Source organism: Calidris pugnax, unplaced genomic scaffold (assembly GCF_001431845.1).
Source record: "Calidris pugnax isolate Ruff unplaced genomic scaffold, ASM143184v1 scaffold24, whole genome shotgun sequence".
In the NCBI taxonomy this organism is placed as follows: Eukaryota; Metazoa; Chordata; class Aves; order Charadriiformes; family Scolopacidae; genus Calidris; species Calidris pugnax.
The window spans coordinates 32,774,432-32,802,183 of record NW_015090922.1 but is presented as its reverse complement, the minus strand read 5'-3'; the positions used below and the strand labels follow the sequence as shown (position 1 = coordinate 32,802,183).

General features: G+C 36.2%; 1 protein-coding gene across 9 annotated transcripts in view; it reads left to right on the top strand.

Moving 5' to 3' along the window:
- Positions 1-27,752, top strand: part of MAP3K4 (mitogen-activated protein kinase kinase kinase 4) — a 70,368-nt gene that overhangs the window by 20,762 nt on the left and 21,854 nt on the right. For 5 of the 9 annotated variants that reach the window (XR_001413027.1, XM_014951006.1, XM_014951002.1 and 2 more), the window contains exons 3-16: positions 297-1,675; positions 5,927-6,169; positions 10,040-10,186; positions 11,586-11,743; positions 12,185-12,301; positions 12,733-12,832; positions 12,922-13,005; positions 15,295-15,561; positions 17,462-17,611; positions 18,627-18,788; positions 19,814-19,947; positions 22,774-22,852; positions 25,225-25,303; positions 27,472-27,568. Coding sequence is in view for 7 of the 9 variants with exons in the window: in XM_014951006.1 (XP_014806492.1) it covers positions 297-1,675; positions 5,927-6,169; positions 10,040-10,186; positions 11,586-11,743; positions 12,185-12,301; positions 12,733-12,832; positions 12,922-13,005; positions 15,295-15,561; positions 17,462-17,611; positions 18,627-18,788; positions 19,814-19,947; positions 22,774-22,852; positions 25,225-25,303; positions 27,472-27,568 (3,196 nt within the window). In the remaining 2 variants the exon portion in view is untranslated. The remainder of the gene's footprint in view (positions 1-296; positions 1,676-5,926; positions 6,170-10,039; positions 10,187-11,585; positions 11,744-12,184; positions 12,302-12,732; positions 12,833-12,921; positions 13,006-15,294; positions 15,562-17,461; positions 17,612-18,626; positions 18,789-19,813; positions 19,948-22,773; positions 22,853-25,224; positions 25,304-27,471; positions 27,569-27,752) is intronic. The other 4 variants (XR_001413028.1, XM_014951004.1, XM_014951001.1 and 1 more) reach the window with 2 other exon arrangements.

Genomic DNA, 27,752 nt, shown 5'->3' with positions numbered 1-27,752 from the left:
GAAGTAGGCTCCTGGTGTTAAGGCAGTGCATTAAGAGTATGGAGGGGTTCCCAGAACTAAGATCAAGAACCCCGAGAGCCAGTATCAGATCACTCAAGCTAAATTTCAGAATCTGTACGTGCTGTAGTTTTTTACGAAATTGCATGTGCAATGGAGTCTCTTTAATTCTGTTTGACTTGGGAACCTTAATAATGCTCTATTGCATTTTTAGTTTTTGTTTGGGAGGTTGTATGATTGAACGACACTTTTTCTTATTGCTGCAGTCACATTCTTGTTTGTTTGTTTTTTTCTTACAGAAAAAATGAGTGTGCCAACTCAGTCTGTGCATAAAGACAACGGGAAAACCGTTGAGAACGTGGAGGAGCACAGCTATAAGCAAGGAAAAAAGATCCGAGACACCCTAAGGACAACAGAACGAGATCACAAGAAAAATGTGCAGTGTTCATTTATGTTAGACTCAGTTGGTGGGTCTCTGCCAAAAAAACCAATCCCAGATGTTGATCTCAATAAGCCTTACCTCAGCCTTGGCTGTAGCAATGCTAAGCTTCCAGTCTCTGTGCCCATGCCAATACCCAGAACTGCTCGCCAGACTTCTAGGACTGATTGCCCAGCAGACCGCTTAAAATTCTTTGAAACCCTGCGGCTTTTGTTAAAACTTACCTCAGTCTCAAAGAAAAAGGACAGGGAGCAAAGAGGGCAGGAAAACACCTCTTCTGTCTGGCTGAACCGATCCAATGAACTGATCTGGCTGGAGCTACAAGCTTGGCATGCTGGCCGGAGCATTAATGACCAGGACCTCTATCTCTATGCAGCCCGTCAAGCTATCCCTGATATCATCAATGAAATCCTCACCTTCAAAGTGAACTATGGAAGCTTCTCCTGTGTAAAAAATGGAGCCAGTCTCAATGGTACTTCAGAAGGAGTTTGCAAAGCAACACATGGAACTAGTGCTTTGGGTTACTCAAGTTACCATGAACACCTCCAACGCCAGCGGGTCTCATTTGAGCAAGTGAAGCGGATAATGGAGCTGCTAGAGTATATAGAAGCACTTTATCCATCTCTGCAGGCTCTTCAAAAGGACTATGAAAAGTATGCTGCAAAGGACTTCCAAGACAGAGTGCAGGCACTCTGTCTATGGTTAAATATTACAAAAGACTTAAATCAAAAACTAAGGATTATGGGAACTGTATTGGGCATCAAAAATCTTTCTGACATTGGCTGGCCAGTGTTTGAAATTCCTTCTCCTCGACCATCTAAGGACAATGATCCAGAAGATGATGAAGTTGATAGGGAAACAGAAGTAAAGGAATCCTCAGGAACATGCACAGAGGAGAGCGATGGTGATGAACAAATCTCTGAGGAGAATGTTGAGGAACTTAGACAAGCCATCAAGAACAATTTTAGTAATAAGCCAAATTTTGACTTTCAGGACCATTTTTCAAGAAGGCTTGATAGGCTTGAATCTGAGGATGACTCTGCCTCTTGGGCTATTCCAGAATGCAGTGCTGAGGCAAGCTGCAGCCAACACTGTTTGACCTCTATTTACAGGCCGTTTGTAGATAAAGCACTGAAGCAAATGGGGTTAAGGAAACTAATTTTAAGACTGCACAAGCTAATGCATGGTTCATTGCAAAGGGCCCGCATGGCGTTGGTAAGGAGTGACCACCAGCTGGAGGTAGGTTGTGTAGGTTGCTACTAGTGTAAATGGGTAACAGGAGTATCTCCCCTGCTGTGTTGTTTTGAACTGAAACTGGAGGAATTGGGTTCTTACGAAAGTTTTGGTTGCCTTGCTGGTTTTTGAAACAGTGTATGTTATGATTAAGAGCCCGGTTCTGCTTCTGCTGAAGTGAATCTGTCATTTGACCTGAATTAGAATTTATGCGAAGCACAAGCTAGTTCTCTGTCTTGTTTGTAATAGAAACGACAGTTTTATGGTAACATCTTTGCTCCTTACATTTTCTAATGTCTAAAGCCATAAGTCAGAAAAATTACAATGGAAAACAAAGCACAAAAGTTAAATAATGAGAAAAAATTGTGATGGAAGTGGTCATTTTCTTTTTCTTGTCTTCGAGACTGGATATCTCTGCAAGACATCCTTTATGAAAATGTCATTATTGTTTTGGGGTTTTCCTCATCGAAGGGAATGAAGGACTGTGGTGGCACGTTATGCTTGAGGCCAGATTGGATAAATGAGTGGACTCTCTTAACCTGTCTATGAAAGCAAGTCACGTTAGCATGTTGCGTTCTTCAGCTGGCTCTTAGTCTAATTATTTTTTTCCTTGCGTCATTTTATATTCTTAATTAAGAATGATTGTGGGTTAATAAAAACAAAAATGTGAAATAAGCAGCAAACTAAGGACAGTCACTGAAGTTTCATATGGTAAGTTGTGGTCAGTAATTCTTTCAAGGCGGAATATAATTTCTTAATATAAACTGTTACCTAACTTAGACATTTTTATATTAGGCAGAACTAGTAGTAAGGATTACTTTCCCTCCTCGATAAAGTGGCACTGTGTGGGGCCCTAACCATGGATTCGGGACGAAGAAGTTTCTTAGCCGATATGCCCATTCTAATATGGATACTGCATGTGGTCTTTGACACGTTGCCGATCTCTCAGTGTTGACTGTCACATTTGCAAAAAGAGCAAGAGTTGTTTATCTCCCCTGGAAGTTATTTTTTTAGAATGAATAAATATATTTATAAAGTTATTTGATTTTCAAAAAGTTTTTATTTGTACTGTTGCTAATGTAGATACCGCTGTAAAAAATGAAGCTTTTACTTGAATTTTTATTTATTCTCTAATTGGTTTCAACTTGTATTCTAGGAAGTTTTGAGTTAAGAATATTTTTGTGTATTTCTAGAGTCACATGCCTAAGTAAAACTTGCAGGTGTCTGTTACAGTAACCAAAAATACCCCCAAAACGTATATGTAGACAGAAAGTTTAGTTTAATATGCAGGTAGAAATACCTTAAAAAAAAAAAGAAGACTAAAACATAATTTAGGGGTATTGAAAACTACTTTGAATGTATTTTTGAAATTGCTAAATGCCTCAAATGTTTTGACTTCATAAGTGTTCTTAAAATAAGTTAATGAAACGCTAGTAGCTAGAGTCTTTGCTGCAGCTTCACTGAATTAAACTTTTTAATAATTTAGCATTGGATGACTTGTGTAAGATGTAAGGTTAATCTTTTCTCCCTCCTTCTGTACTGTTGCGACTTCTTTGAATGTTCATTTTCAGTAGTTCTTACATTTTCTTTGGAATATTGTCTCTTAAGAAATACTTTTATGACTAAAAGTGAATATTAATAAAACTGTAAACTTCTTTCCTGCCCCAAAATTAAAAGAATGCTGTCAAAAAAAGGAAATAGTTTGTCAGAAGTGTGGTACCTACTGCAGCAGAAGATGACATCAGGCTCAAATAGATGGTTTTGAATTGTTAGGTCTTTGCATCTGACAGTGCTTTGAATGTAGTGTCTTGGGTTCTTTTAGTGCAGCTCAGTTTGATATTTGTAGGCAACCAGAGCTGTTAGTGTTCTGTTAATGTTGGTACTTCTGTTATTTTTGTATCTTGACCCTGTGTTTATGTGTGTACATACATTTTAAAATCTCTGGGCATAATTTAATTTCTATTATTACTTAACCACTCTTTCATCTAAAAAGTGCTTTCTGGATTCTTCCACTGTATCCATTTTAATGCTCATTTCAGCTTAAATATATATGTAAATGTTTTTACAGACAGCTGGTTTTAATGGTTTTTAAAGTACAAGTTCCATTTATCATAGGCTCTGATAGAAGGCTCTAGGCACTATAGAGTCTGTTTTGTATAGAAGTGTATGATTTGATTGTTAAAGAAAATGGCTAATATTTCTCATTTTTAGTTTAGAAAATCAGATATATTATTTAGTAGAACAGTATTTAAGCTGCTTGTTGGTTATTCAACTGGCTGCACTTCTGAGCATGGATTTTACGTATGACCTCAATAAATGTCTTGGACTTTGTTTTTTTGGGGTTTTTTTAAGAAGTATTTGGTAGTCGCTTGAACTATTTCAGACTGGGCCCTCTGAAGATTAAGATTAGTCACACTGAATGATAGAAGTTTAGGTATCTAATACTAAGCCCGAATGTCATGTGCTGTTATCCGTAATGTTAGGAAATGAAATGACACCTTTATTCAATTTCATTGTGTCGTTTTTGCTCATCGACTAGTTCTTTAATATTTTTGTAAGAACTAGATTTTCCAACACTGTGCTTGTGTCACAATGAGGATTGTATTTCTTAAATATTTTGTTGTACTCTAGAAGTGTAGTATTTTCATAATCTGTTACTAATGAAAACTTCTTGTATAAAAGCATTTAGCTCTGGTGCTATACGTTTTTTTTAAAAGAGAGTTAGTAAAAAGAAGACATATCATCTAAGAAGATAAGTTCTTATGCTGTAGATCAACTAGTGATTAACTTCAACTAAACTAGGTGTAAAGGAAATCCCCACTCATGCATGTTTGCTGTCTCTGCATAACAAGCTTGTGGTTTTATAAACCACTTAAGAATATGCAGTGCATAATATATTTTGTGCCAATGTTAGACAGTATTGAATATGCTATCCTGTCCCCCATGACAGCTAAGAAACATAACAATATTAAAAATTAAAAACACTGAAAAAACTGACTTTGTCAGTAGCTGTGATTTTATGTGGCTCTTCTGAGAAAGCAGAGCTTGTATAAAACTGTAGGCACAAATGTCAGAAATGTATGTGTTAAAGAATAAACAATTTCTTTATTGTTTTTAATTTTCTGCTATATAATAAGCTTAAAAGTCGCTTAATTTTTTATTTTTAGCTTTCTGGGTAGCACTTAATCATTTGATCTAGTTTCTGGTAATGTTTTCTGCTCCTTTGAAGGAATGCTTTTTAAATTTGGCATTGAAGAAAAACCTAAAAAATGCTAGTTATGTCTAATATATGAATCAAGAATATTCAGGTGTCATAGCAGCTGTGAAATCAGAATTAGAATAAAGCAAACTTTATTGGAAACAAATCTTGTCCTTAGGCGATGTACAGTGTGTTTTTATCTTTAGGAGCTGCACACTTACTGCAGTCTGGATTTTCTTCCTAAATTACATCTCAGTCCCTCCTTGTACAGCTTTGTCTATTTCAGATAATTTGAATTATTTTCTCTAATTAGAAAGGTATTTTCATTTGTATGTAATGTAATTTAAATGAAAAATATGTTTATTAATTGACAAAACTAGCTTGATCTCTGTATATTTTATCTTCCTTTTTAATTTCAGTTTCAATTTCTTAACATCTACCAAAATTCATAAATTATTTTTTCAGTAGTTTTGTTCAGTTTAGCACTTTCTTGGATGTTGCATTACTTTACAGTACAGAGTTTTATATAATATATGCTCTGTGTATTTGAAAAGGAACGAGGTTACTTACCTGACATAGCCAAGTGTAAACTTGTTTTTCTAGATATAGTGAGTAGTGTAAGACCTTTTTATTTATTTAATTTTCTAATATATGTTGAAATTCTCAAGTATTGTATCTTACAATGACCTGAATATATGTTCCTATATATTATGTTAGGCTTAACTTGTATGTTCATCATAAACAGCAGTGTCTTTCTGTAGTGAACTCCAACTTTATGGATGCTTTACTCATTTTAAAACTGAAACATTAAGTAAGAGATTGTTTTGTTCACTTCCAAGGGTTCCGTAATTGTTTTCCTCAGCCTGCTGATCCTTAAAAGAAAAAAATTTAAAAGTTAGCTTAACAAAAAACAAAAAGAATTTGAAACTTCTGTGGTTGATTTGCCAGTTAATAGGATTTAAATTTAAAAACAGATTTTTGTGCATGCTACTTTGAGCAAATGCTAAATCCTAAAGAATTTTAAGGATCTTTTTCATGATACCTATTTCTTGTTACAGTTTTCCGAATTTCCAGATCCGATGTTGTGTTCAGATTATGTGCAGTTACTAAATTCCCCACCTTGTTGTGAGCAAAAATGCAGCACTGTATCATGGGAGGAGCTGAAATCCATGGATTTACCATCTTTTGAACCTGCATTCTTGGTCCTCTGCCGAGTTCTGCTCAATGTTATCCATGAATGTCTAAAGCTAAGGTTGGAACAAAGACCTGCTGGGGAGCCTTCTCTTTTGAGTATTAAACAGGTTTGCTTCGACTCTATTTTTTTTTTTATTTAATATTTGGTGTTTGACTTTGTAATTTCGTTATGATAAAGTTGTCAATTTAAAGAGGAATAGTTTAAACATGGCAGTGTATAATTATGTAATAACTTTTATAAATAGTCTTGTATTTCATATGGAGATCTGGTTTTTGCATAGTAAACAATTGGTCATAGATACATCTCTAATTCAGACTTCCAGGAATCAAAACTAGTGATTAAAGAATTATCAGCCAGCAAAGGTAAATAGTATTTGTTCCATTTGCATTATAAGCTATATAACCTTCTCCAGCACAGTCTTTCTCCATTTGGGTTTCTTAGTCAGCATAACCAGTTTTCAGGGTCTTCATATTTCTTTTTTCTTTGATTTGATCCTTTATCCTTTGCAAATGTAAGACCTCTGCCAGCATAGGTAGACACCTAGTGAAAGTTGATTAAGAAGAAAAATGAAATAAAAAATATTTATTTCCCAGCATATTCTTTTATATAAATATCTGATATTTCCTGTGGGTAGTGATCCAAGATTGTCAGTCCTGTCACTAGTTAAGAATGTTGTATGAGGATTTCTTTTCTGGTGGTTATCTGATACAATGAAGACTCTTTGCATCAATGCCATTTTTCAAAGTCTGGTCCAGGGCACACCAAAATTATGTGAAGTCATCTCCCTGCTCCCTGGCAAGCTTTACCAGGTCAGAGTTTTATCAGGTGATCTGTAAGGGTAAACATTTAAATAAGGTCTTGGTCTGATTATGATTTCACATTCCAATTATCTGCTGCTCCAAAATAAATTGCTAAGTTGCTTTATGGTCCCAAATAAATTTCAGTCCTCTCTTTTCCCCTCACCTCACTTCCCCCCACTTTTAATTTCTTTGGTACACTAGGATTTTGGATGCCCTTATATCCAAAAGCACAGTACCTACAATTTCAGTCTTAAGAGTGGTAGTTATAGTAAAATATATAATATAGCATACTGTATTGTGAAGCACAATATATCCATTTTTCCCAGAGATTGAGGCTATTTTTTTGCTGTTATATTTTGTGTTGTCCTTGTGGACTTTGAACCAAGTAAAAATGACACTTTTTTCCTGGAAAACAATGTGTTTGTTACAGACTGTTTTAATGGTGTATACTGTCTTGCGAATTACGTTGAAAAAAGTGAATTCAACTCAGCAAATTCTTGCTGTCCCACGCAATATTTCTGAGCAGGCAAAGGAGCTGTGGAGGGTATTTCATAAACAGATGTATTTGTTTCCTGAAGAATTATAATTCCTAAAACCTTGGGCAAGCTCAAAACAGTCTCCAGGGGTTTGTTTTGTTCTGCAAGTTCACAGAATATTACAGAATTACAGTGAAGTCTGTGTTGAAGATACTCTGGTCAAGCCTTCTGTGGTGGAAGCTGGGCCCTGTGTCAGGTTATCCAGGGACTTAGGTCAACACTTCTAGAAGATTTTTAGAGAGAGATTTTAGATAGAGAGGTGCAATTTATGAATAAGTAATTTCTTCTTTGTTGACATGCATCTAAATCTACAGCTAGAAGCACAATAGTGTATTGTATGTTAATGCAGGTGCTGATTTCTTAATTACCAATTCTGTTATCCACACACCTGTTAACCAGGTAGTATTTGAACACATGTTTTAATGGTTAAAGAAGCAGCCAGCTAAAGGCTGGGTGTTTGGATAAGGGAAAAGCATATCTGATGATCAGCACTCTGTCTAGATGATCTTAACAGCATGTCCTACCTCCTGGAATTTTTGGGTCAACAGTCCTCAAGATTTTGTGCAGAATGCTTCTGGTCTGTTACTGCCGTGTGGCACGTGCATTAACTGGAAGGTAGTCTGACCTAGTGGAAAAGTGAAAAGTCACACCTCCTTGGTTTCTGATAAGTGACTGAGACCACTGGGAGCGGGACCGCAATGGACTGACCAGTTACTGTGTTCTGCTTAATCAGGTTTTGTGCATTGGGTATATAGGCCACTTAGAGTAGGTGTGATGTAAATTTTGGAAATTACTGGAACAGAAAAATTTGACTGTTTGATGGCACATTCTTATTTTATAGGTCAAGTAAATGTGGGAGGGTGCAAGGGGAAACAAAAAAAGCAGACCACCAAAACCCAGAAAACTTAATATAAACTTTCTTGCTCTAAACTACAGTACCCTGGAGGCTGTGACCTGCCCCACCTGCTTTGCAGAAACGAATTTATTATAAAACTACCTAAACAAAAAGCAACCCATCAAACAAAACAGGAATAGTGATAACATTATCAGTTTAAGCTGCACTTTCTTTAGAGTGCTCATTATAGACAATATTTTTTGTTTGCCTTACTGCCTTGTGAGTTTCAGTTCCAAAAGCTGACTCTTAAAATAAGCACTACAGTTTATTTGGTAAATCCTCTATTATGTTATTCACTACAAGTCACTGTATAGCGGTATTATTTAAACAAAATATCTGTATTTTTAATGAAGTTTTTAGAGTATTTTATTTTGGAATAGACAAATTAGTCTCTGCAAGTTTTAGAAGTGAACTTTGCTTGTATCTGTAACATATGCCATACTATATAGTAAAAGTATTATGGATAAGTGATATCACCAAGCCCCATCTGTCTCTCTGATGGATAAATACTAATTTTAAATTAATTTTCTCTTTGTGGATCCAAGGGCAAAAAACCCTGATAGGTTAACAAAAGAGTACACTAGATGTGATTGAGAGGAGAGTGAAGAATGCACATTCGTTTTTAAATATATGACATGTTAGGAATATAAATGTGTAACTATTGGATTTCCACATTATAAAAAAAATATTTTTTTTCCTTTTTTCAGAATATTATCCTTGTTCTCCTTCCTGTGGGGGAACACAGCATAACATGTTCTGGCCTGTAAAAGATTCTAAAGACTGTTGTCATATTAATAACGTTGTCTATTTTTTACTTTTGTGCCATTATAATTTCTCATACTTTAAGTCCACTATATTGATATATTATTTTGCCAGGATAGCCATTATAGAAGATTTTTAAAAGCAGATTAACCAACAGTTCCATTCCCTGGCCCTCCAAATGAACCCCTCTCTTCCTCTCAGACTCTTGATGTAGTGAAGTTGTTGCTCAGAAAAGGTCAGAGGTTGTCAGACTTTTCAGGTTGGAGACTGAAAATACCAGAAGAATATGCACTTAGCACTGGAAAGACTTCTGAAAGAAAGAGATTTGTTAGTGTTGGTCTTGCTGCTTGTGTACTCCTATGTCTGTGGTTGTGCACGTTTCTCCAAATGAATAAAAGCTGGAAGCTTTCGGGGCGGGGTGACAGCTGTTTGGCCAAAAGTGACCACTTCTGCAGTTGAAAACATACCTTTTCTCATGTTTGCCTTGTCCAGGGGAGCAACAAAAGAAACACTAACTATTTTCCGGTCTGATACTGGTTTTAGAGTTGTGGACACCTGCCCCATAGATTGACAGTGAATTCCCTGCAGTAAAACATTTCTCATAGGTCTCTAAGCATCTGTCTAACACATTGCATATTATTCCTGACTTGATTCCATTTAAAGTGGTGAGTTGATAATTGTGAGCCTTCTTGCCCGCTTTTAAACTTTTTAACTCTCCTGTAAGTTCCTAGCTGTGGCCCTGAGCAGGGACTGAAGTCTGAAACATCTTTATTTGCAGTTATGTGGCAAATGGGGGCAATTAAATAATCCTGGAAAACTGGTCACATCTTTCCTGCAGACATGTAGAGCGACTGTATTTATTTCTAAAAACTGTTGAATGTAATGATAAACTGAGTTATTTATACAAACAACTGACAAATTGAGTTGGGGAATTTAGGAGGAATGCTTTGACTGATGGCAGTTTTGGGTTTTTTCTCTTGCAGCTAGTGAGAGAGTGTAAAGAGGTTCTGAAGGGTGGCCTGTTAATGAAGCAATATTACCAGTTTATGTTGCGGGAGGTGTTAGATGACTTACAAAAGATTGATTGCAACATCGATTCTTTTGAAGAGGACCTGCATAAAATGTTAATGGTAAGCCTCCAAAGGAGAAACTATTTGGAGTTCTAGTAAGTGTATTAATCTGAATACTGCTAATAGAAATCTGTTGTTCCTGTTGGGTATAGGTCTTGCTAATTTTTTTGTTGTTTTGCTACTTTAAGTAATTTTATTGTTTTAATGGACTTGTAAAGGTAACACGGTAGCCATTGCCATTTTAGCAGTGATTTTAGCAAGACTGATTTTTGTTTACTGGACTGTGGTACAGTATACTGGTAAATTGCCTGTATTTACAATTAAATGGTTCGTAAATAGAACTGTAAATTCCAGACATTTAAAATAAACATTGAATAACCTTTTCATGTCTTAATCTTTTGATATTGCATGCATCCATTAATGGTACCTTATTTTTAATGTGTATTCACTATTGCAAAAAGTTAAACCCAAAGAAGTATTTTCAAGACACACACTTGACCTCTGAAAGATATTAAATGAAGTATTCTTCAGTAAATTTAGTTTAAATTACTGTTCCCTTGGATGTGAATGGTTTTTATTCTTTGAGTTGTTTGAGTTTTGTCTTCACTATTCTGGGGGAAAAAAAAAACCCAAGATACACCTCAATAGCTTATTATTAGTGTTTTGTCAGCAGAGCTGTTGGTGCCATCTCTTGTTGAGTATGCATGGATTTTCCTATTACATGCTTTTCATTGCCTATAGTGGTGAAAATACAATGTTTTATCTTAAGTTTCTTATGCCTGAAAACAAGAGGAAGTGTCTTAACATTTCTAAGGAGGGACATTAGTTGATGTTTTGGATTACTGAACTAAAACATTGTAAAATTGCAGCTAATTTTTTGCACTCAGTATGATCCTGAAGGGCAGATCCTTGAAGAAGAATTGTACTTACCTGGATTTTTATGCTGTTTTAAAACAATAATAATTAAATAAAGGTGAGATATAAGATGATATAAAGGAAAACAAAGGTAGAATCTGATGAGGCTGTTCACTGCATTTATCCATAGCCAGGAGGGTATGTTCAGATAAAACCTTTTGGAGTAATTCACCTAATAAAAGATTTAGAAACCATTCAATAGTTCAGCTTTAAAAACTCTGGCCACTGCGGGTATTCACTGATGCAATGGTGAATGGCAGCACAGCAAGCAAGGTGGTGATACTGTCAATATTTTCAGAGAAGGATCATGAGGACATAGTATTTGACACTTGAGTAGCACTTTCTACTTCCAAAGCCACCTTTCTACTTACCAGTGCACCTTTTGGGTGGAAATGTGTAGCTTATTTTCAATCATAGCAAACAAAAAATATTGTAGAAATATTTTCTACTAATTGTATAATATTGAGATTGTTTGTTGATTTGAGAAGTTATAGTTATGTGTTGTATAAAAATTTGTATTTAATTAATCTTTTTCCATGTACAGGTTTACTTTGATTATATGCGAAGCTGGATCCAAATGCTACAGCAGTTACCTCAAGCGTCTCATAGTTTAAAAAATCTGTTGGAGGAAGAATGGAATTTCACCAAAGAAATAACTCCTTACATAAGAGGAGGTGAAGCTCAAGCTGGAAAACTATTCTGGTAGGTTTTTTTTTTAATTACTCTGCTTATGGTGTTGACTTGTACCAGATCTGTCATTCGTCTCAGTGGCCAGTCTGGTCCGAACCACGACAGTACTCAAGTCAGCACTTGTTCAGGGTTCCCAGATTGTGCTTCTTGAGGCCTCAGTAAGCAGCTGATAGGCTTTGTGAGTTTTCGGTTATTACAGTGACTGTTGCTATAGGATGCAGTACGTGCAGGTTGCTCTCACTCTAGCTGTAACAGGAATGACTGCTTCCATGGAAAGTCCCCGTTCCTGCGAGCCCGGTGCGTGTAGAGTAACTGAGGGCCCCCAAGATGCTGCTTGTTTCTGCAGGCGGACTTGGCAACACGGCTCTCTTGCGTTGGACAGAGTAGGAAGAAGTTTAAGGTGCCGTGCTACCCGAATAAGACTCTGAAGTTCCACCATTTCTGTTGCTACAGTGATATTGCAGGAATGCTGCTGAAATCTACAGGAATATTTTTAGATTCTGGACTACAAGACAGTTGTGATGAATTTTGGGCCAGTGCCGATGACAGTACTGCATCAGATGAAATCAGGTATTAAGCTCTTCAGCTTAATAATTAACACACTCATCTTTCTGTACCCCTGACAGGCTGGCAGGTGCATACCGCTTCCTATGTCTTAGAATGAAAACTTCGTAAATGCAAGACTCCATAGGCTTTATTGTGATATTTCTGTATGCAGTAGTAATGAAACATCATTTTGTTTGTTTGAAGACTAGTAACCTTCTTTTTAATTCAGGGTATGAGAGATTGTTTATGTAACATTCTTTAAATTAAATTTTTATATCCTTATCAAAACGGTGTCTGTGTAAGTTCAAATTACTTCACTCAACTGCTTGTAAATATTTATATTTTCTATGATCTTTCTGTTGACATACATGTAAATAATTCTTATTTTCTGATAGCTATAAAAGTGCAATATGATTTATTAAAACATTGTCACTTCATTCTTACCAATGTTTCAGGAGGTCTGTTATAGAGACGAGCCGAGCACTCAAAGAACTGTTTCATGAAGCTAGAGAAAGGGCCTCCAAAGCTCTTGGTTTTGCTAAAATGCTGAGGAAGGTACGTTAATAGTAGAATTTCATCTTATTTATATGTTTTAAAGAAACTTAGTCTGAAAGCATATTCTTTTGTTTTGTCACTGCTTGTAGGATCTTGAAATAGCAGCAGAGTTTGCATTGTCAGCCCCTGTGCGAGATCTTCTGAATGCTCTGAAAACAAAAGAGTATGTGAAGGTAAATTCAGTTTAGAAGCATGGAAGTAGATTGGGGATGCTAAGCAAAATGTCAAAGGATATTTATTGACGTACTTTCAATTTTTTAATGTGGCATCTATATCTCAGCATTTGGGAGTTGGACTAGATGACCTTCAAAGGTCCCTTCCATCCCAAGCCATTATATGATTCTATGATTTAAAATGTCATGCGTTTAATATTGCATTGTGGGAGTCAGATTATCTCCTGTACCTGTGTTTGCGTGAGTGAGAATGCTAGTCTGTGTTTTGGGAAATCAGTGTCAATCAGTGACAATTCCTTGTCTTCCCAAAGATTCTCTTGGTGACTTGGGAAAAGCCATTTTGCTTCAATAATACTTACTCATTTCTGAGAGGGGAGTAATAACACTTAGTAGGGAGTGTTATGAAAAATAAATGTTTTAAAGTTTATGAGGTAAACATATACATCAGTAAATGGACATGTTTAAGCAGCTAATGTCAGACTATGGACCTGTGATTTGTGTGCTTTTATAAAGCAAAAATATTATAGTGGTCTGCTCTAGCAAGCTTCTTTAAGAGTACTGAGGATGTGAGAAATGTAGGAACTGTGTTCGGTTCCAGAGTAACTGTTGCTGGGAAACTGTTGTACAGCAAAAGTAGGGTAAACTCTTGGTGACCAATATTTACTGCGTTATAAATTCCTGCATTTGTGGTTTTGCTATTTATTCCTTAAAAATTCCTAGGTCAACAAGTCTTTATTGTAGTTTGAATTTAAGTTGAGAAATTGTTTCAACAGATTAAATTTATTTGGATCTGCTGATTTTTTCTGAACTTCCATATATTTAATATATATGATTCCCATTTGGGAAATAATCTATAATTTTTGCATGACAAAATTCTTGTTAGATTTATATAAATGATTTCTAAAAGTAAAAATTGGTTCAAGGGGAGATGAACAAATTATTAGGAGAAAAGATCACAAAGGATTGTTAAATACATGGATGAAACATCTGGCTCAGCAGGAACCCTGGTCTGTGAATTGTTTAAGAGTGGGAAAATAGTCAGGGAAATCAGTATATGTTTACTTTTAAAAAATATTATTCCCCGGGTATCCACTCTAGGCTGCTTTAAGACACAATATTAAATTTGGTAGACCTTTTAGTTAAAGATAGTATCATTGTTCTTATGCACATGTTTTGAAGAAAAAACTGAATCTTGAGTTTGAAAAAATTTGTGTAAACACATAGATTATTTTGATCTCAAGATTTATCCTTCTTTATGTATTACCATTCCCCTTTTTTCACCACTCAAAATGACATGTTTGTGACTAATGCTTCATATGTTGGCCCTCTGCCATCATGTAGGGAGTTTAAATTTGTAACAGCCTTTTCAATTGGATGCTCATTGGTTTGGGGAAACTATTTTAGCTTTCAGTAACAACCATCTAGTTTTTCAATTGCCTGTAGATTATAATAGTTTTAACTATAAAATATGTCTGCCTGATAGTGAAAATGTTGAGTGCAGTGTTTTGTCTTCGCTTAATGACATCAAACTCTGAAAAAAGAGAATTAAATTTCACTGTAAGTCAGTTACCTTGTGTCAAATCACAGCTATCAACTATTTTACTGTTTTCACAGTCTGATTCTGATGCCTGATTTTGTTAAAGTACTGTTACCAATGTGACAGATATAATGGAGAAGTAGTTTTAAGTAGTATAAGTTGTATTTTACTAAAAAGAACACTCTTATTGGACTTAATCTCTCTTTCATGAATAGTAAAAAAAAAACTGATTTTTTTTTTTTTTTAGCCATATTTTTCCTTAGTCTTATCTTTTGTAGCCACTGAGAAATGTTACATGGATTCTTAGAGACACTGATGGAATCTTTCTTCTTTTGCTATTCTAGTCTGTGTGCTTCATAAGTCTTGACCACTTTACTTTTTAAAATACATGTGTATATATATTTTATACATACATACACAGACATGTATAGTATATATGTGAAATCGGACCGTTTGTAAGAGGATTCCTTTAAAAGAACATGTTGAAGAATCACTTGAAGGTGCAAGGAAAGACGTCACTGAAAATTAATGATCTAATGGATTTCAAGACAAATAGCTTATTATAATGCCTTTTGACTTTTAGTACAAGATGGCTGAATGTATTGTTTTAATATGTATATTGTACAGATGTTTAAGATGGAAACTCTTCCTGTTGCTTAAATGAGATGAGATGTATCTATTTTATCTTTGTTATGTATCATGGAAAACCATGAGATTCACTCATTCGGTATATCTGTAATTTTTTTCTGCAGGTACAAATCCCTGGACTCGAGAATTTACAAGTATTTGTACCAAATAGTATTGCAGGTGAGAAATCTGTGATTTTGCAGCTCCTCAACGCAGCTGCTGGAAAGGATTGCTCAAAGGATTCGGATGAAGTTGCGTATGAAGCCTACTTACTGATGACCAAACACAGCGATAAAACCCATGAACTGGATGACAGCTGGAGTTCGTGGGAGGGCCAGCCAGTCAAAGTAGTGCCACAAGTAGAAACTGTTGATACACTGAGAACCATGCAGGTTTGTTTTTTTCCCGTTAATGTGTTCTCCACACTTCTATGAATTCTTACCCTTTCAGATTACCCACAGTAATTTCAGTCAGGCATGTGTCCTTTTGTAGGTAATAAAAAGTTAAATTCAAGGATAGGATTGATTCTTACTTACGTTCATGCAAATATTAAATTATATGGATTTGTTAGAAGGATTAATCTCTACAATGTGCATTTTTCAGGGTTGGATTTTTATAATAAAGAGATACTTTCAATATCTAGGGGGTGTTCAGTATCAGAAATGTGGCTAGGACTTGAAAACTGTGCATTTTATTGAGGAGTCACCAGTCTCCAAGAATGTGTGGCAGTTGTGTGCTTTCCACACACTGAGACATGAAACCAGTTACTTTCAATCTTGGACGAATCGTGACATTTTAAAATTGAATTTCTGTGGAAGCTACTGGAAGTTCAGCAGTTCTGCAGGGAGAAATCTTTCCAGTCATACTTTCCTTCATCCCAGGCCAACAGGGGTTCCCTGCCAGCAGTTCTGCTACGCTCTGGCAGCTGAGCCAGCTGCAGCTCCTCCTCTTCTCATATCTTTATGTTAAGCTAAGTGAATTTTCCTTTTGGTATGTCATGCAGTTCCTTGGATCCCAACCATAAATGGGCTCTACTGTCCACAGAGTGACTTTCCATGTCACTGTGCCTGGCCTCTAGCGTTCAGAGGGCTGTAGCAATTACAGGCAGTTGAAAAAGTCACTCCTGTACATATTGCTATTTTTAACATGCAAGCATGTTACTTCTTGTTTGTCTGTTGCCCAGACTGAACAATAAAAAAATAGCCTTTGATTAAGTGCCTAGAATTTCATTGGACTTCTATTGAAGTTAGCATTTCATTCAGAAAATGAGAACAGTAAAAGATGGAATTTGGTTTGCAAATGGTGTTCTATCTGACATATATAAGTACACATAAAACACTGTGTGTTTGAGTATGTGTTTTTATGTGTGTTTGTATAACACCATTTATTAATTTTGTAAAATCCAATATTGAAAGATTAGGAAGTAAAAAGTCCAGCAGAAAGATTGTGTCCTGTGTTTTTTAAAAAGGTATTTTTATTGCAAACTATAGAAAATGTAAGGTGTTATTTAAAAAACAATAATAAAAGAGAAGAATCCCATCAACATTTAAAGAATTTTGAGCATGAGAATAATCTTTGGGGATGAGGTATTGAAAATCTAGATGAGTAACTTGTTGGAGATTCGTTGTCTGTAGTTTGAAATCAACAGAGCTTAAGTATGTGACTCATAGTGCCACAGCAAAGGCAACACCATCTGTCACTCGGTACTTTTATAGACTTCTGCAATATCAGAGCTCTGGTTTCCAAAACATATTCTTACATTTTAATAATTTTCAAAATTTGAGCAAATACTGCGTGGTAAATCTGTGGTTTTCCCTGTTCAATAGTAGGTTTTGTCCTGAGGTCAATTACATTACTTGGATAAAATCTGCTTATTTATGTGATAGTTGTTACCTCCATCTGCTTTGAAAAAATACAATTGTTTTGCTTAGGTTCTGCCTTTCTGTGTTTATACAGAGATAAAATATAGAGATATACAGAGATCTCTATTCTGGAGATAATTTTAATGCAGTGTTTCCCAAGCCTTTTCATAAATGAATTGGAGTATATTTGTTGAAAACTTGCTGTGGCATTTGCCCAACGGAGCTCTGCTCATAACATGAGGGTTTATCAAGTTCAGTTACCAGCATGAAGATTTTCAGTGGGAATTAAAGATTTTAATGAATAACGACAACAGAGGTCTTTAATATTTTAGAATTTAAAAAAGAAAAACAGTTGGAATTTTCTGTTATGGGACATGTTTTAATAGAGAGGGTATTGTTAATAAGAACTATTGGTATTTTGTATTCTTAGGTTGATAACCTTCTCCTTGTAGTCATTCAATCTGCCCACCTTGTGAGTCAGAGGAAAGCTTTCCAGCAGTCTATCGAAGGGCTAATTTCTCTGCACCAGGAACAGACATCCAGCCAACCGATCATCGCCAAAGCTCTACAACAGCTAAAGGTAAGCAGTTCTCAAGATGATCTTGGTCAAAATTGATTATGCTTTGCTTGCTGATAAGTAAAACTGTGGAAGGAGACTTGATTGCAATGAAAACAACATATTATGCAACTGTGGTTTATGGAACCTCTATGGACCTTATTTTCAGTACAGTTTTCGTTTTGTTTTTGCAAAGGATTTGAGAGTGTATTTTTGAGTAATATTGGTGTAATCATTTTTACACTGGCTAAGTGGGAAAGAAGTCCATAATGCAATAGAAATATTAATAGGAACAGAATAAATACATCTTTGTATGAGAGCATGATTGAATTGAAAGAAATTGTTTGATTTCATAAAAATAAATTCTATCAAAATCCATGATCTGCAAGAAACAGCTGTTTTTTTCCCATGTTTGGAGGAGATGGGTACTTTGTGATATAAAAAGGTCTCTCTTTTTTGTGTGTTTAGTGTGTTGTTTGGTGTGGTTTTTTGTTTTGGTGTTCTTTTGTTGGATGAAGGTTTTCTTCGGTGGGTTTTTAGTTTGTTTGTTTTGGAGGACCCAAAAAAGCAAAGATTTGATAGGTTGAAGTAGCAATATCAGGTCCCTACATTTTCCACCTGAGTTGAATAGAAGCTGTGCTTATGTACCAGGGTGAAAGTACAGCTAAATGCTTGGTCACATTACAGATAGTAAAACTCATTTTCTCTTTTCTTGTCTGTCTGATTTTGGTTGGGTGTTTTTGTTCGGGTAGTTTTTTGGTTTGTGTTTTTTGTTTCCCTTTGCTGTCTTTGTTATTAAAGTTAATCTCACTCAAGCAAACAAACTTAATTCTAATATTTCAGTTAATTATAAGTCTTGCTTAGCACAACTACTGCAGAGTGTTTGTTTTTCCAAGACTGAATGAATTGTAATGGCATTAAAATACATTTCCATTTAAAATAATGTAATTTTTAGATTCACTTTTGCCTCAGACTTGTCAGCTTTAGAATATAAATAATAACTTGGTGCCCCCCATCCCTTTTTGTTGTTGTTGCTCAGAGTGATGCATTACAGCTATGCAATAAGATAAGCAGTGCCATTGACAGAGTTGATCACATGTTCACGGCTGAGTTTGATGCTGAAGTGGATGAATCTGAATCTGCCACTTTGCAGCAATACTACCGGGAAGCCATGATTCAGGGTTATAATTTTGGTTTTGAGGTAAGGAAACAAAAACATCATGACACATTTGTTTTGTAATTTTGGTAAGAACCAATTGAAATGTCTGGGTTTGCGTTAATGCAAGTAAGGTAACCGTAACTCCAGAAATGCCACAGAAATCTTACGTGAAAATGATTGAAAAATAACAGATAGATCTATTAAATTCAGACTCCAATTAGCAATGCCTGGAACTCTAAAAAGATTTCAGACCTTGATGAATTCAGGTGTAGTCTCATAGGCTCTGCTACTTGGCAGCATTTTAGATGAGATCTGAAATATCCTTTGGTACTGAATGTCATTGTGTAACTTGGCTTCTCACAGTTTTTCAGCCTAGAATAGTGTAATACTGTAATATGAGCCATTCCTTCAGAGTTTGTGGTGGTTCTTTGATGCAGTGAATGTAGCCTTTGAGTGCCTTCCTTGGAGTACTGATGAAGAAATGTTGTGTTTGGATGCTTTTAGTATACTGTTTCACTACTGGATTTTTGTGAGCCCTGTGAATTTTTTTTAAGATTGTATCATATCCTACCTTACTTCTAAGGATAGTCTTCTAAAAATCAGCTAGTGTTTTCTGTTTAATTTTTTAAATGTGCGTACATACTCCTTTATCCCCTAGTATTATCTGCAATATAACTAAAAGTAAACAATGCTTCGCAATATAATCTCTGATTACAGAACTGAGCATTTATTTATGTAGCATGGTTCTTAAATGTCACAGTGTTACACAGTCTTAAATGTTGCATTGTTAAACACCAGCACATGCCCTATACGTGCAAGAATGCAATGTGTCTCAAGTGCTGCCTCTTGCTAAAACGTATTTTGGATCATATGCTTTTTCATGATATTTTTTTCTATAATTATAAATTTTTTTCCCTATAAATATAAAACTCGCATAAAATAATTTTGTCTAAGAATAGGATGTGATGGTTACCATACTTTAGCCTGCCGATACTCCAGGGGATATTGCAAATGGTATTTTTGTTCTTCTTCCTAATACGTGAAAAGTAATCTTTAGTTTCTTACAGTACCATAAAGAAGTTGTTCGTCTGATGTCTGGAGAATTCAGGCAGAAAATTGGAGACAAGTATATCAGCTTTGCCAGAAAATGGATGAATTATGTGCTAACAAAATGTGAGAGCGGCCGAGGCACTCGACCCAGGTAAAAGCCAACTTGTTACTGCCATAGTAGTTTGTGTTTAAATACCATGCAGGACTTTTCACACTGTGAACAAAGCCTTATTGTTTAGAAGTAGTTCTTCTGAGCTATTGATGTTTCTGACTCTTAAATTTTAAAAGTATTTTGAATAGTAAAGGCATAAAGCCAAATAACACTCCAACTGCTTAGAAGATTTTGTGGAACATTTTGCCTCTTGTTAGCTGACAGAAAAAAATGGGAAGAAAAAGTGGAGATTGTTGGACCCAGACAATTGAAAGACTTTAGATAAGGGTCATTAGGTTGGAACAAAAGTGCTGTGTCATCAGGAGTCAATAAAGATTGCAGAATGTGCAACGCTTTTTCTCTGGGTATTCTACAGAGAAAGCAGTATTCTTTTGTGCTAGTTGCAGAAACGATGTATGTATTGAAGCTTTAGCCTCCTGTAAAAGTCCTTTGATTAGTCCTTTCTGAAGGCATCTAAAGTATGGCCACAGGTAAGAAAGAACTGTTTCCACTCTGGTGAAAATCCTTCAGTTTTACGATCGCTGTAATGGATGTATTTGTGGATGTTTTTTGCTGTAGTCTGAAGTACTTTCTGTCTGTTGACAGAAGTGTTGTGCCCAGTGATTTCTCAAATTCTACGTACAGTCGGTGCTATGAAACGTTACTGCTGAGCACTATTGCAAAAAGCTAACAAGTTACATCACTTTGAGGATGGAAGCAGAGAAACTGGGAAACTGGCCCAAGCAGAACAATACCATTACTTGATTTATTTAGGTGGTTTTGCAGCATTTTGCAGTTGGTATATTAGAAATTATATAGAATTCTTTTGCATTACAATAGGTGCCTAATATTGGTCTGCACTAGCAGATTACACATCTGTGACAGTTCTGTTTCCTTAAAGTATAGGGCTGATCAGTCTGTCCTGGGGGTGGTTTGTTCTGCTTGCTGGAAGAAGAGGAGGAAGGAGTGGGTAGGCTGAACCATGTGTGGATAGGCTGGTTAGCTTGGTGTGCTGGTCTTAAAAAAAACAGGAAACAAAAAAGCTGGAAACAAAAGAAAAACAAAACCCAAAAGAAATTAAAAGGCTTTTTAAAGTAGGTTAGCAGCTAAAGGAGGACTTTAGACGACATTGGTCACCTCACAAATAGGGATGAAAATAAAGCAGAGACATTTAACGCTGCCTTTGCCTCTGTCTTTAACACAAATGATGGGGCTTGGGACCCCTAGAGCCCTGGGTTGGAGGACCACAACTGTGGGAGTGATAAGCTCCTGGTTGACTTTCAACTTGTACAAGATTTGTTGCTGCAATGAAATGCACACAAGTCTTTGGGGCTGATGGAATTCATTCCAAGGTACTGAAGAAGTTACTGCGAGGCCTCTCAGTTATTTATCAACAGTCTTGGGAATCTGTAGAGGTTCCTCTTGACTGGAAGCTGGCAAATGTTATTCCAGTTTTCAAGAAGGGCAAGAAAGAAGACCCTGGTAATTATAGGCCTCTCAGTCTCACTTCAGTTCCTGGAAAAATTATGGAGAAGATTATTCTGGGAGTTATTGAAAAACACTTCAGAGACGATGTAGTCATCAGTCAAAGTCAACATGGGTTCATGGAGGGCAAGCTGTGCCTTACTAACTGAATATCCTTTTAGACAAGGTTACCCACCTAGTGGACAAACAGAAGGCAGTGGATGTGGTTGGTTTTTGTTGTTTTTTTTTTAATTACTATTTTAGCAAAGCTTTAGATACTATCTCTCAGCATATCCTCCTGGACAAATTGTTCAGCATACAGCTAGACTGGCACAATATGATAACTGAAAAATTGGCTGAAGAGTTGGGCTTAAAGAGTTGGAGTAAATGGGGTAATATCTGGGTGGCAGCCAGTCATTAGGGTGTTCCTCAGGGCTCAGTTGTTAAGGCCAGTCCTCTTCAGTGTTTCTGGACACAGGAATTACGTACCTACTAAGTGAGTTTGCCAACAATATTAAATAGGAGGAGCCACTGATTTCCTCAAGGGTAGAGAGGTTTCAGGGATATCTTGATTATAAGTGCTGGGCAATCACTGACCTTATGAAATTTAACAAGGACAAATGCCAGATTTTGCACCTGAGGTTGTGTAATCCTGGATATACATATAGATCGGGGCCCAAGAGATTGGAGAACAGCCCTGCAGAAAGGACTCTCAGGGGTCTGGTTGATGCTAAGCTCTATGTGAGTTAACTTTCAGATTGCCCTGTATAGAGTCAGGAGTTGGACTCCGATGATCCTCACGGGTCCCTTCCAACTCAGGATATGCTATGATTGTGCTTGCATTTTGTAGGTTGCAGCTCCTAATTCTAGTAGGTCTAAAAGAAGGCAGTGGGGGCAGAGCAGGTGGCTGAAGAGAACTCTCTCTACTTTACCAATCTAGGCCCTGAAACCAGCGATGCCCCGTTGCTGCTGATCAGATAGTCATGAAATCATTAGTACTCTTCATCTTGTTTCTGAAAGAAGTATTTAGGCAGGGGACATAGTAGTTTGGTTTGTTGCCAGCATATTATGAGTGAATTGATGATGCTGTTCTTGAGTTGAGATGTACAGCATGGCCTGCTAACTTTATTTTGCAGTGTCCTTGCTAAAATCAGACTTTATCCAAATATAACTGGGGAAATATTAATACAAGCTAAATATATTACCTCTTATGTATTAATCAATTTTCTTACAAAGATTTTGTCATATTTTCCAGAGGTAAAATAAGTAACTAATTTACTGTTCTTGGATGTTGTTGAAATTCTTATGATGACTTCACCTGAAGAGCAATTCATTTTCTGTCTTGTCTTTTTCTTGAGATAGATGGGCAACTCAAGGTTTTGATTTTCTTCAAGCCATTGAGCCGGCATTTATTTCAGCTCTCCCGGAAGATGACTTCTTGGTATGGAATAAGTTACTCTGCTTGTTGTTTATTTCTAAATACATGTGAAGCTATCAGTACATGTTATCAGGGATATTTTTTATACAGTTATGTCTGAATACAGATGCAGTTCTGAAACAGTTGCTGTTGTATATAACTGAGGATGTTGATATCTCTTCAGTTTGTAAGATTCTGAATAGAGTACGCTTGTGACCATTGGCATTAGTGTTTTCAGATTGCTATCAAGTTGCTGGTACTGCCTTGGGAGGCTATCTCCATTTGTCTCTTGGGAAATTTGACAGCAGCTTGTCTGCAGTTACAATTTATAGTTGTCATAATAAATTTCTCAAGATAAGCTTCTGGGGCTTGCTTAGCATCCACAGTTTATTTATGGGTATGAATACAACATCACAGTTGTTTAAAGGCATTTCTTCAAACTGTGCCAATGTGAAACAGGCTTTAAAGCACCTTTCTTTTGTTTTTACTATGTAAAAAAGGGTAGACTAAAACTGGCTTTTTTATGTGCTCTGCCTTCCCTGTTTTCCTATGGAAATAAAACTCTGAGAATTTATTTCTCTGATCTTGGTACAGTACTACAGAGAAGTGAAAGCCCAGTTGCCACAAAATAGCAGAATTGTGAGTGTCAGCACCTCTGATTTTTATTAATTTCAAGATGTGTTATGAAATGCCAACCACATTCATCTTGCGTAATACAGAAACTGTATAGTTTAGTCTTTTTTCACATGTATTTTTGTCAGGAGCTCTCAAGTAAGTTGTGTTTTGGTCCTATGCATGTATTGTTGGGAAAGGCTTGTCTGTCTAAAAGACAGTTAGGCTTGTATTTGAAATACATGAATACTGTAGCTTTAGGAAGTAGCCCCTCAGCTTTATTTATTTGCTTTGACACAGTTTCTAAAACACCTGGTATTTTGAAAAGTAATACTGGTATATTTCAGTGGTACTGTCTTGCTAGAGATCCCTTCAGTATTTAGAGGGAATCTTCTAAGGAGGAAAGAAGCTCAGAAAATCTAATGTGGCCTTTGACTTTATAAACTGGCAATTTCTTCCAAAAGTGGAATTGATAACCTTATTGTGACCTTGAAGGACAGTTAAAAAGCAATCATGCATGAGTTTGTTTCTGTTGATTGATTACTAAGATATCATGATACTTCTTCAAACAGAATGTTTTTATGGCAGAGGTTTCACATGTACAGAGAAGATAATTTGGAGCCAGTGTTATTTAAGATGGAGTGAATGAAATGAGACTCTGAACAAGTGAGAGAGAAAAGGGGGGAAACCAAAACCTTAACTGCATTTCTGAACTTTTGCTTTTCTAAACTGGATTTCAGTTTTGGAGAACATCATATGAAACCACGTTGATGAATCTGACTCCCGTGTAACACAGATCACAGCATTTTATGTAGAAATACATTATGTCAGTCCTAATGTTTTATTTAAATAATACCTGATGTCACAGAATAAGGACAGTCTAGATCTAAAGCGGAAGTTCTAGTTCAGTCTGGGTTGATAAAATATGGCAATCACAGACTAAACACTTTTTTTTTCACCTTTTTTAAAAAAAAAAATTGTTGTTGTTCATGTAGCTTCAATTTCCTGGTTTTTACTAAGTTTTTGAATTTCTGGAGTAAACAGTCATTCAGACTAGTCAAAATTATATAGAAGTGGCCTCCATAGCAACTGTACTGAAGAATGTAATTTTAATTCTTTATTGTGAAGACGTATTTTATCCCTGGTATTCTAACAAGTAAATTGAACCAGAGGAAGATTTTATAACTTGTCCAAGGTTACATACACAGTGAACAGTACACCCAGTAATTAGGCTTAGATTGCCTCAGGCCCTGTTCAGTGCTTTAACTATTAAAGGGTCTTTCGTGATATAAAGTGGATTTATATTTTTTTTAATATGCAGTGCTTCCTATTTTCTGTTTTACAGACTTTAGTCTTGTGATTCAGGCTGTCGTACTCTCACCCATTTTCTTTGGGTGTTTCTTCTTAGGGTGGGAAGAAGGAGGGCAGAGGAGACTGCAAGCTTGATTTTTAATTTTGTTAACAATGAGTATTTTTAAGTTCCTTTAGATTTATATTACAAAACATTCTTTATGATAGATCACTGTTCAATTCTTATGGTTACATAATTTTAACAGGGTGAAAAGGCAAGAGAAGGCTAAGATATCTAGTTTAAAAAAAAAAAAAGAAGTCAAAAGTCTAATGTGGATCCAGAAGTTTTAATATAATTGATAGAGTGTAGGGGTGCTTACTTGACAGATTAAATACTTAACCAGTGTAATTTTATCACTGTGAGCTTTACCATATGACTGTCAACTCTCTTGTAACATAAAACGTTACAACTTAGTTCTGTTTGTCTGTTCTAGAGTTTACAAGCTCTGATGAATGAGTGCATCGGCCATGTTATTGGAAAACCTCACAGTCCTGTTACAGGTTTGTACCTTGGTAAGGCAGAAGTCACTGGCATTTGTTCTGGAGCTTTGCTGCTATTGTTACAGAATTTTGATTGTAAAGTAATTTTAAAATGCTAGAAATACCAATAAAAGTATTTTCAAGCTTTTCATGATTGTGGACATGAAACCATTATTGCCTGACAAAGTTACATGGTGGTTTTACTCAAAAAATACAAAAATCTTTACAGATGCTTTCCTCTGATTTTTGTCCTTGAATCTCTCTGAAGTCTTGCAGATCTTTTGGAAAAGGATTGTGATTTTTCTTTTTAAAGGCTGGGTAAAGAAGTGATTATAACTTTAAGGAAGGAGTTGCAGTTCCTTCTCCCTCTCATTGTGGCACTGCAGATATTTAAACTTCTGCCAGTATCGAGGTACAGAGGAGTTACACCTGGGACCTTGATGTAGACCTGTTGGAAAAAGTTCTCCGATGTCACAAAATATGTGACAGTGTAAAAAATACCTTTGGCATTAAAATGAAATCAACATACTTAATTGCTTAACTTGAGAAAAGGGTATTTTCTCAGCTGTATTTCCCTTTTATGTATCTCTGTTTCGGCCCTCTTTCTCTTTTCCACCTCACAAGTCCATTGAGTGGAGTAACTTTCAAAATACCACGTTGTCTTTCTCCTGATAGCCACTTCTGGGCAGGGTTGATGCAGAAGACGTGAAGGGAAGGTAGTTTGGCTCAGGCAAGAGGAGGTTTTTCAATATTTTAGGAAAGTTTCAGTTTTGATGTAATTTTTATGAGAAAAATCTTATAGCTGAGAAACCTTTCACAATGAAAATCAGTCCAATCCTTTGGAAAGAAGCATAGTCTAAAATAAGTTTTAGCTTAACTCTGTACTGGGATGTAAAACTGGTCCATTCGCTTTTGGTATGTTGGTCAGACAAAGGCCCACTTTAGGTAAATCACTAGCATGATGACCCCAAAGCACTGAATCTCTTCTGAATGCTACTGCAGACACAGCAGGTCACACAAACTAAATTGCGTGACAGCTTTTGGCTCAGGGGTTCAGGGAAGGGGCGAGACAGACTTGGAGCTGTAATAGGGGAGAGGCTGAAACTGTAATATGTGTGAAATAAACATAACTAAACATAAACTATCCTGGCTGCAGGTATTGCAGATACCCCTTTCTGTTTCATGGTTAAGAGAAAAATAAGAACTCCTAGTTGCATTTGAATACCTTGTTGAGGGACTTAAACCTACTGTGATCTTTACTCCTTTTCCCAAAGCTGAGGGTCCAGCTGTGTTCATGCTCCTGCCTGTACGCACGTGGCTGGGGGTCTCCCCATGTTTTATCCTGTCTCTTTGCTTTGTGAAACAGCCTGTGTCCATCCAAGTGGGTTAGGTTCTGCCTTCTGAGTCTTGTGCTAGTGTCCTTGTGAATTATAACAGGAAAACCAACACCTGGCCCTGGCCTCCCTAACTTGTCCTGGTACTGCAAACAACAGAATCTGCCAGTGACCCGAGTGAGTACTGGCTCATGTTTTGATGGACGAGCAGACATCTATCTTGCAGTGTGATTGCCATAATATTTTCCTGGATAGTCAAGGAGGGTTTGAGGGAAAGGAAGGTTGCAGACTACTCTTGTGGGCACTGAATGAGCTAGACATGAGGACGGTGATGACTCATTTAGGTTTGACCCTGTCCCTTTGTACCACTCCTTGAGGCAGACTGTCGGGGCAGGGGGGGTTAGTATGGGTAAAATGGTCAAATGGGATTTTTTTTTTTCCTCATTTTGCTTTTTATTATTGTCTGAGAAAACTAATTCTGATGCAAAAGGAACATTATAAGAGTTTGCTTTTTAATTTTTTTTTGTTAATATTTATTTTGTGATAACAAATCATCTTTAATCCGTGAAGTTCAAATAACGAAGGTGTACTTTTAGTGAAGTAAGTATGCATCTTCTAATTGCCAGTTTTTAATTCTCTGGAGAAGTTTCATTATTTTACAGTTAAGTTACATGATCTAATAATATGAATAATACTGACACGTGCAATTGATTTATTTGAAATTTGAATAATTTGGATTGTTCTTAAAGGACCAGAAAATATGTTCCAGATCACAATTAACTGTAAAATAATTTTCTGTCTTGTAATGGCCCTAACAGAAGTTTTTCTGACATCTGAGTAAATGTGTTTCCTTTTTTATGTTTGCAGCTATTCATCGAAACAGTCCCCGTCCTGTAAAAGTACCTCGGTGCCATAGTGATCCACCAAATCCTCATCTTATCATCCCCACGCCTGAAGGCTTCAGGTATTTATCATTAGTACAGAGTTCTAAACTGCTTTATCCTCTCTTATTATGTTGACTGACAGTAAGTGGAACATCTTTTCTTTCCTGTAGAGGGCAAAGCAGGTAGAAAAAACTATCACATTAGAGATCCAAATTTTATCAACGTGCTTTTAAGAACAATAATGTTTCTTTTTTTCTCCCCTTC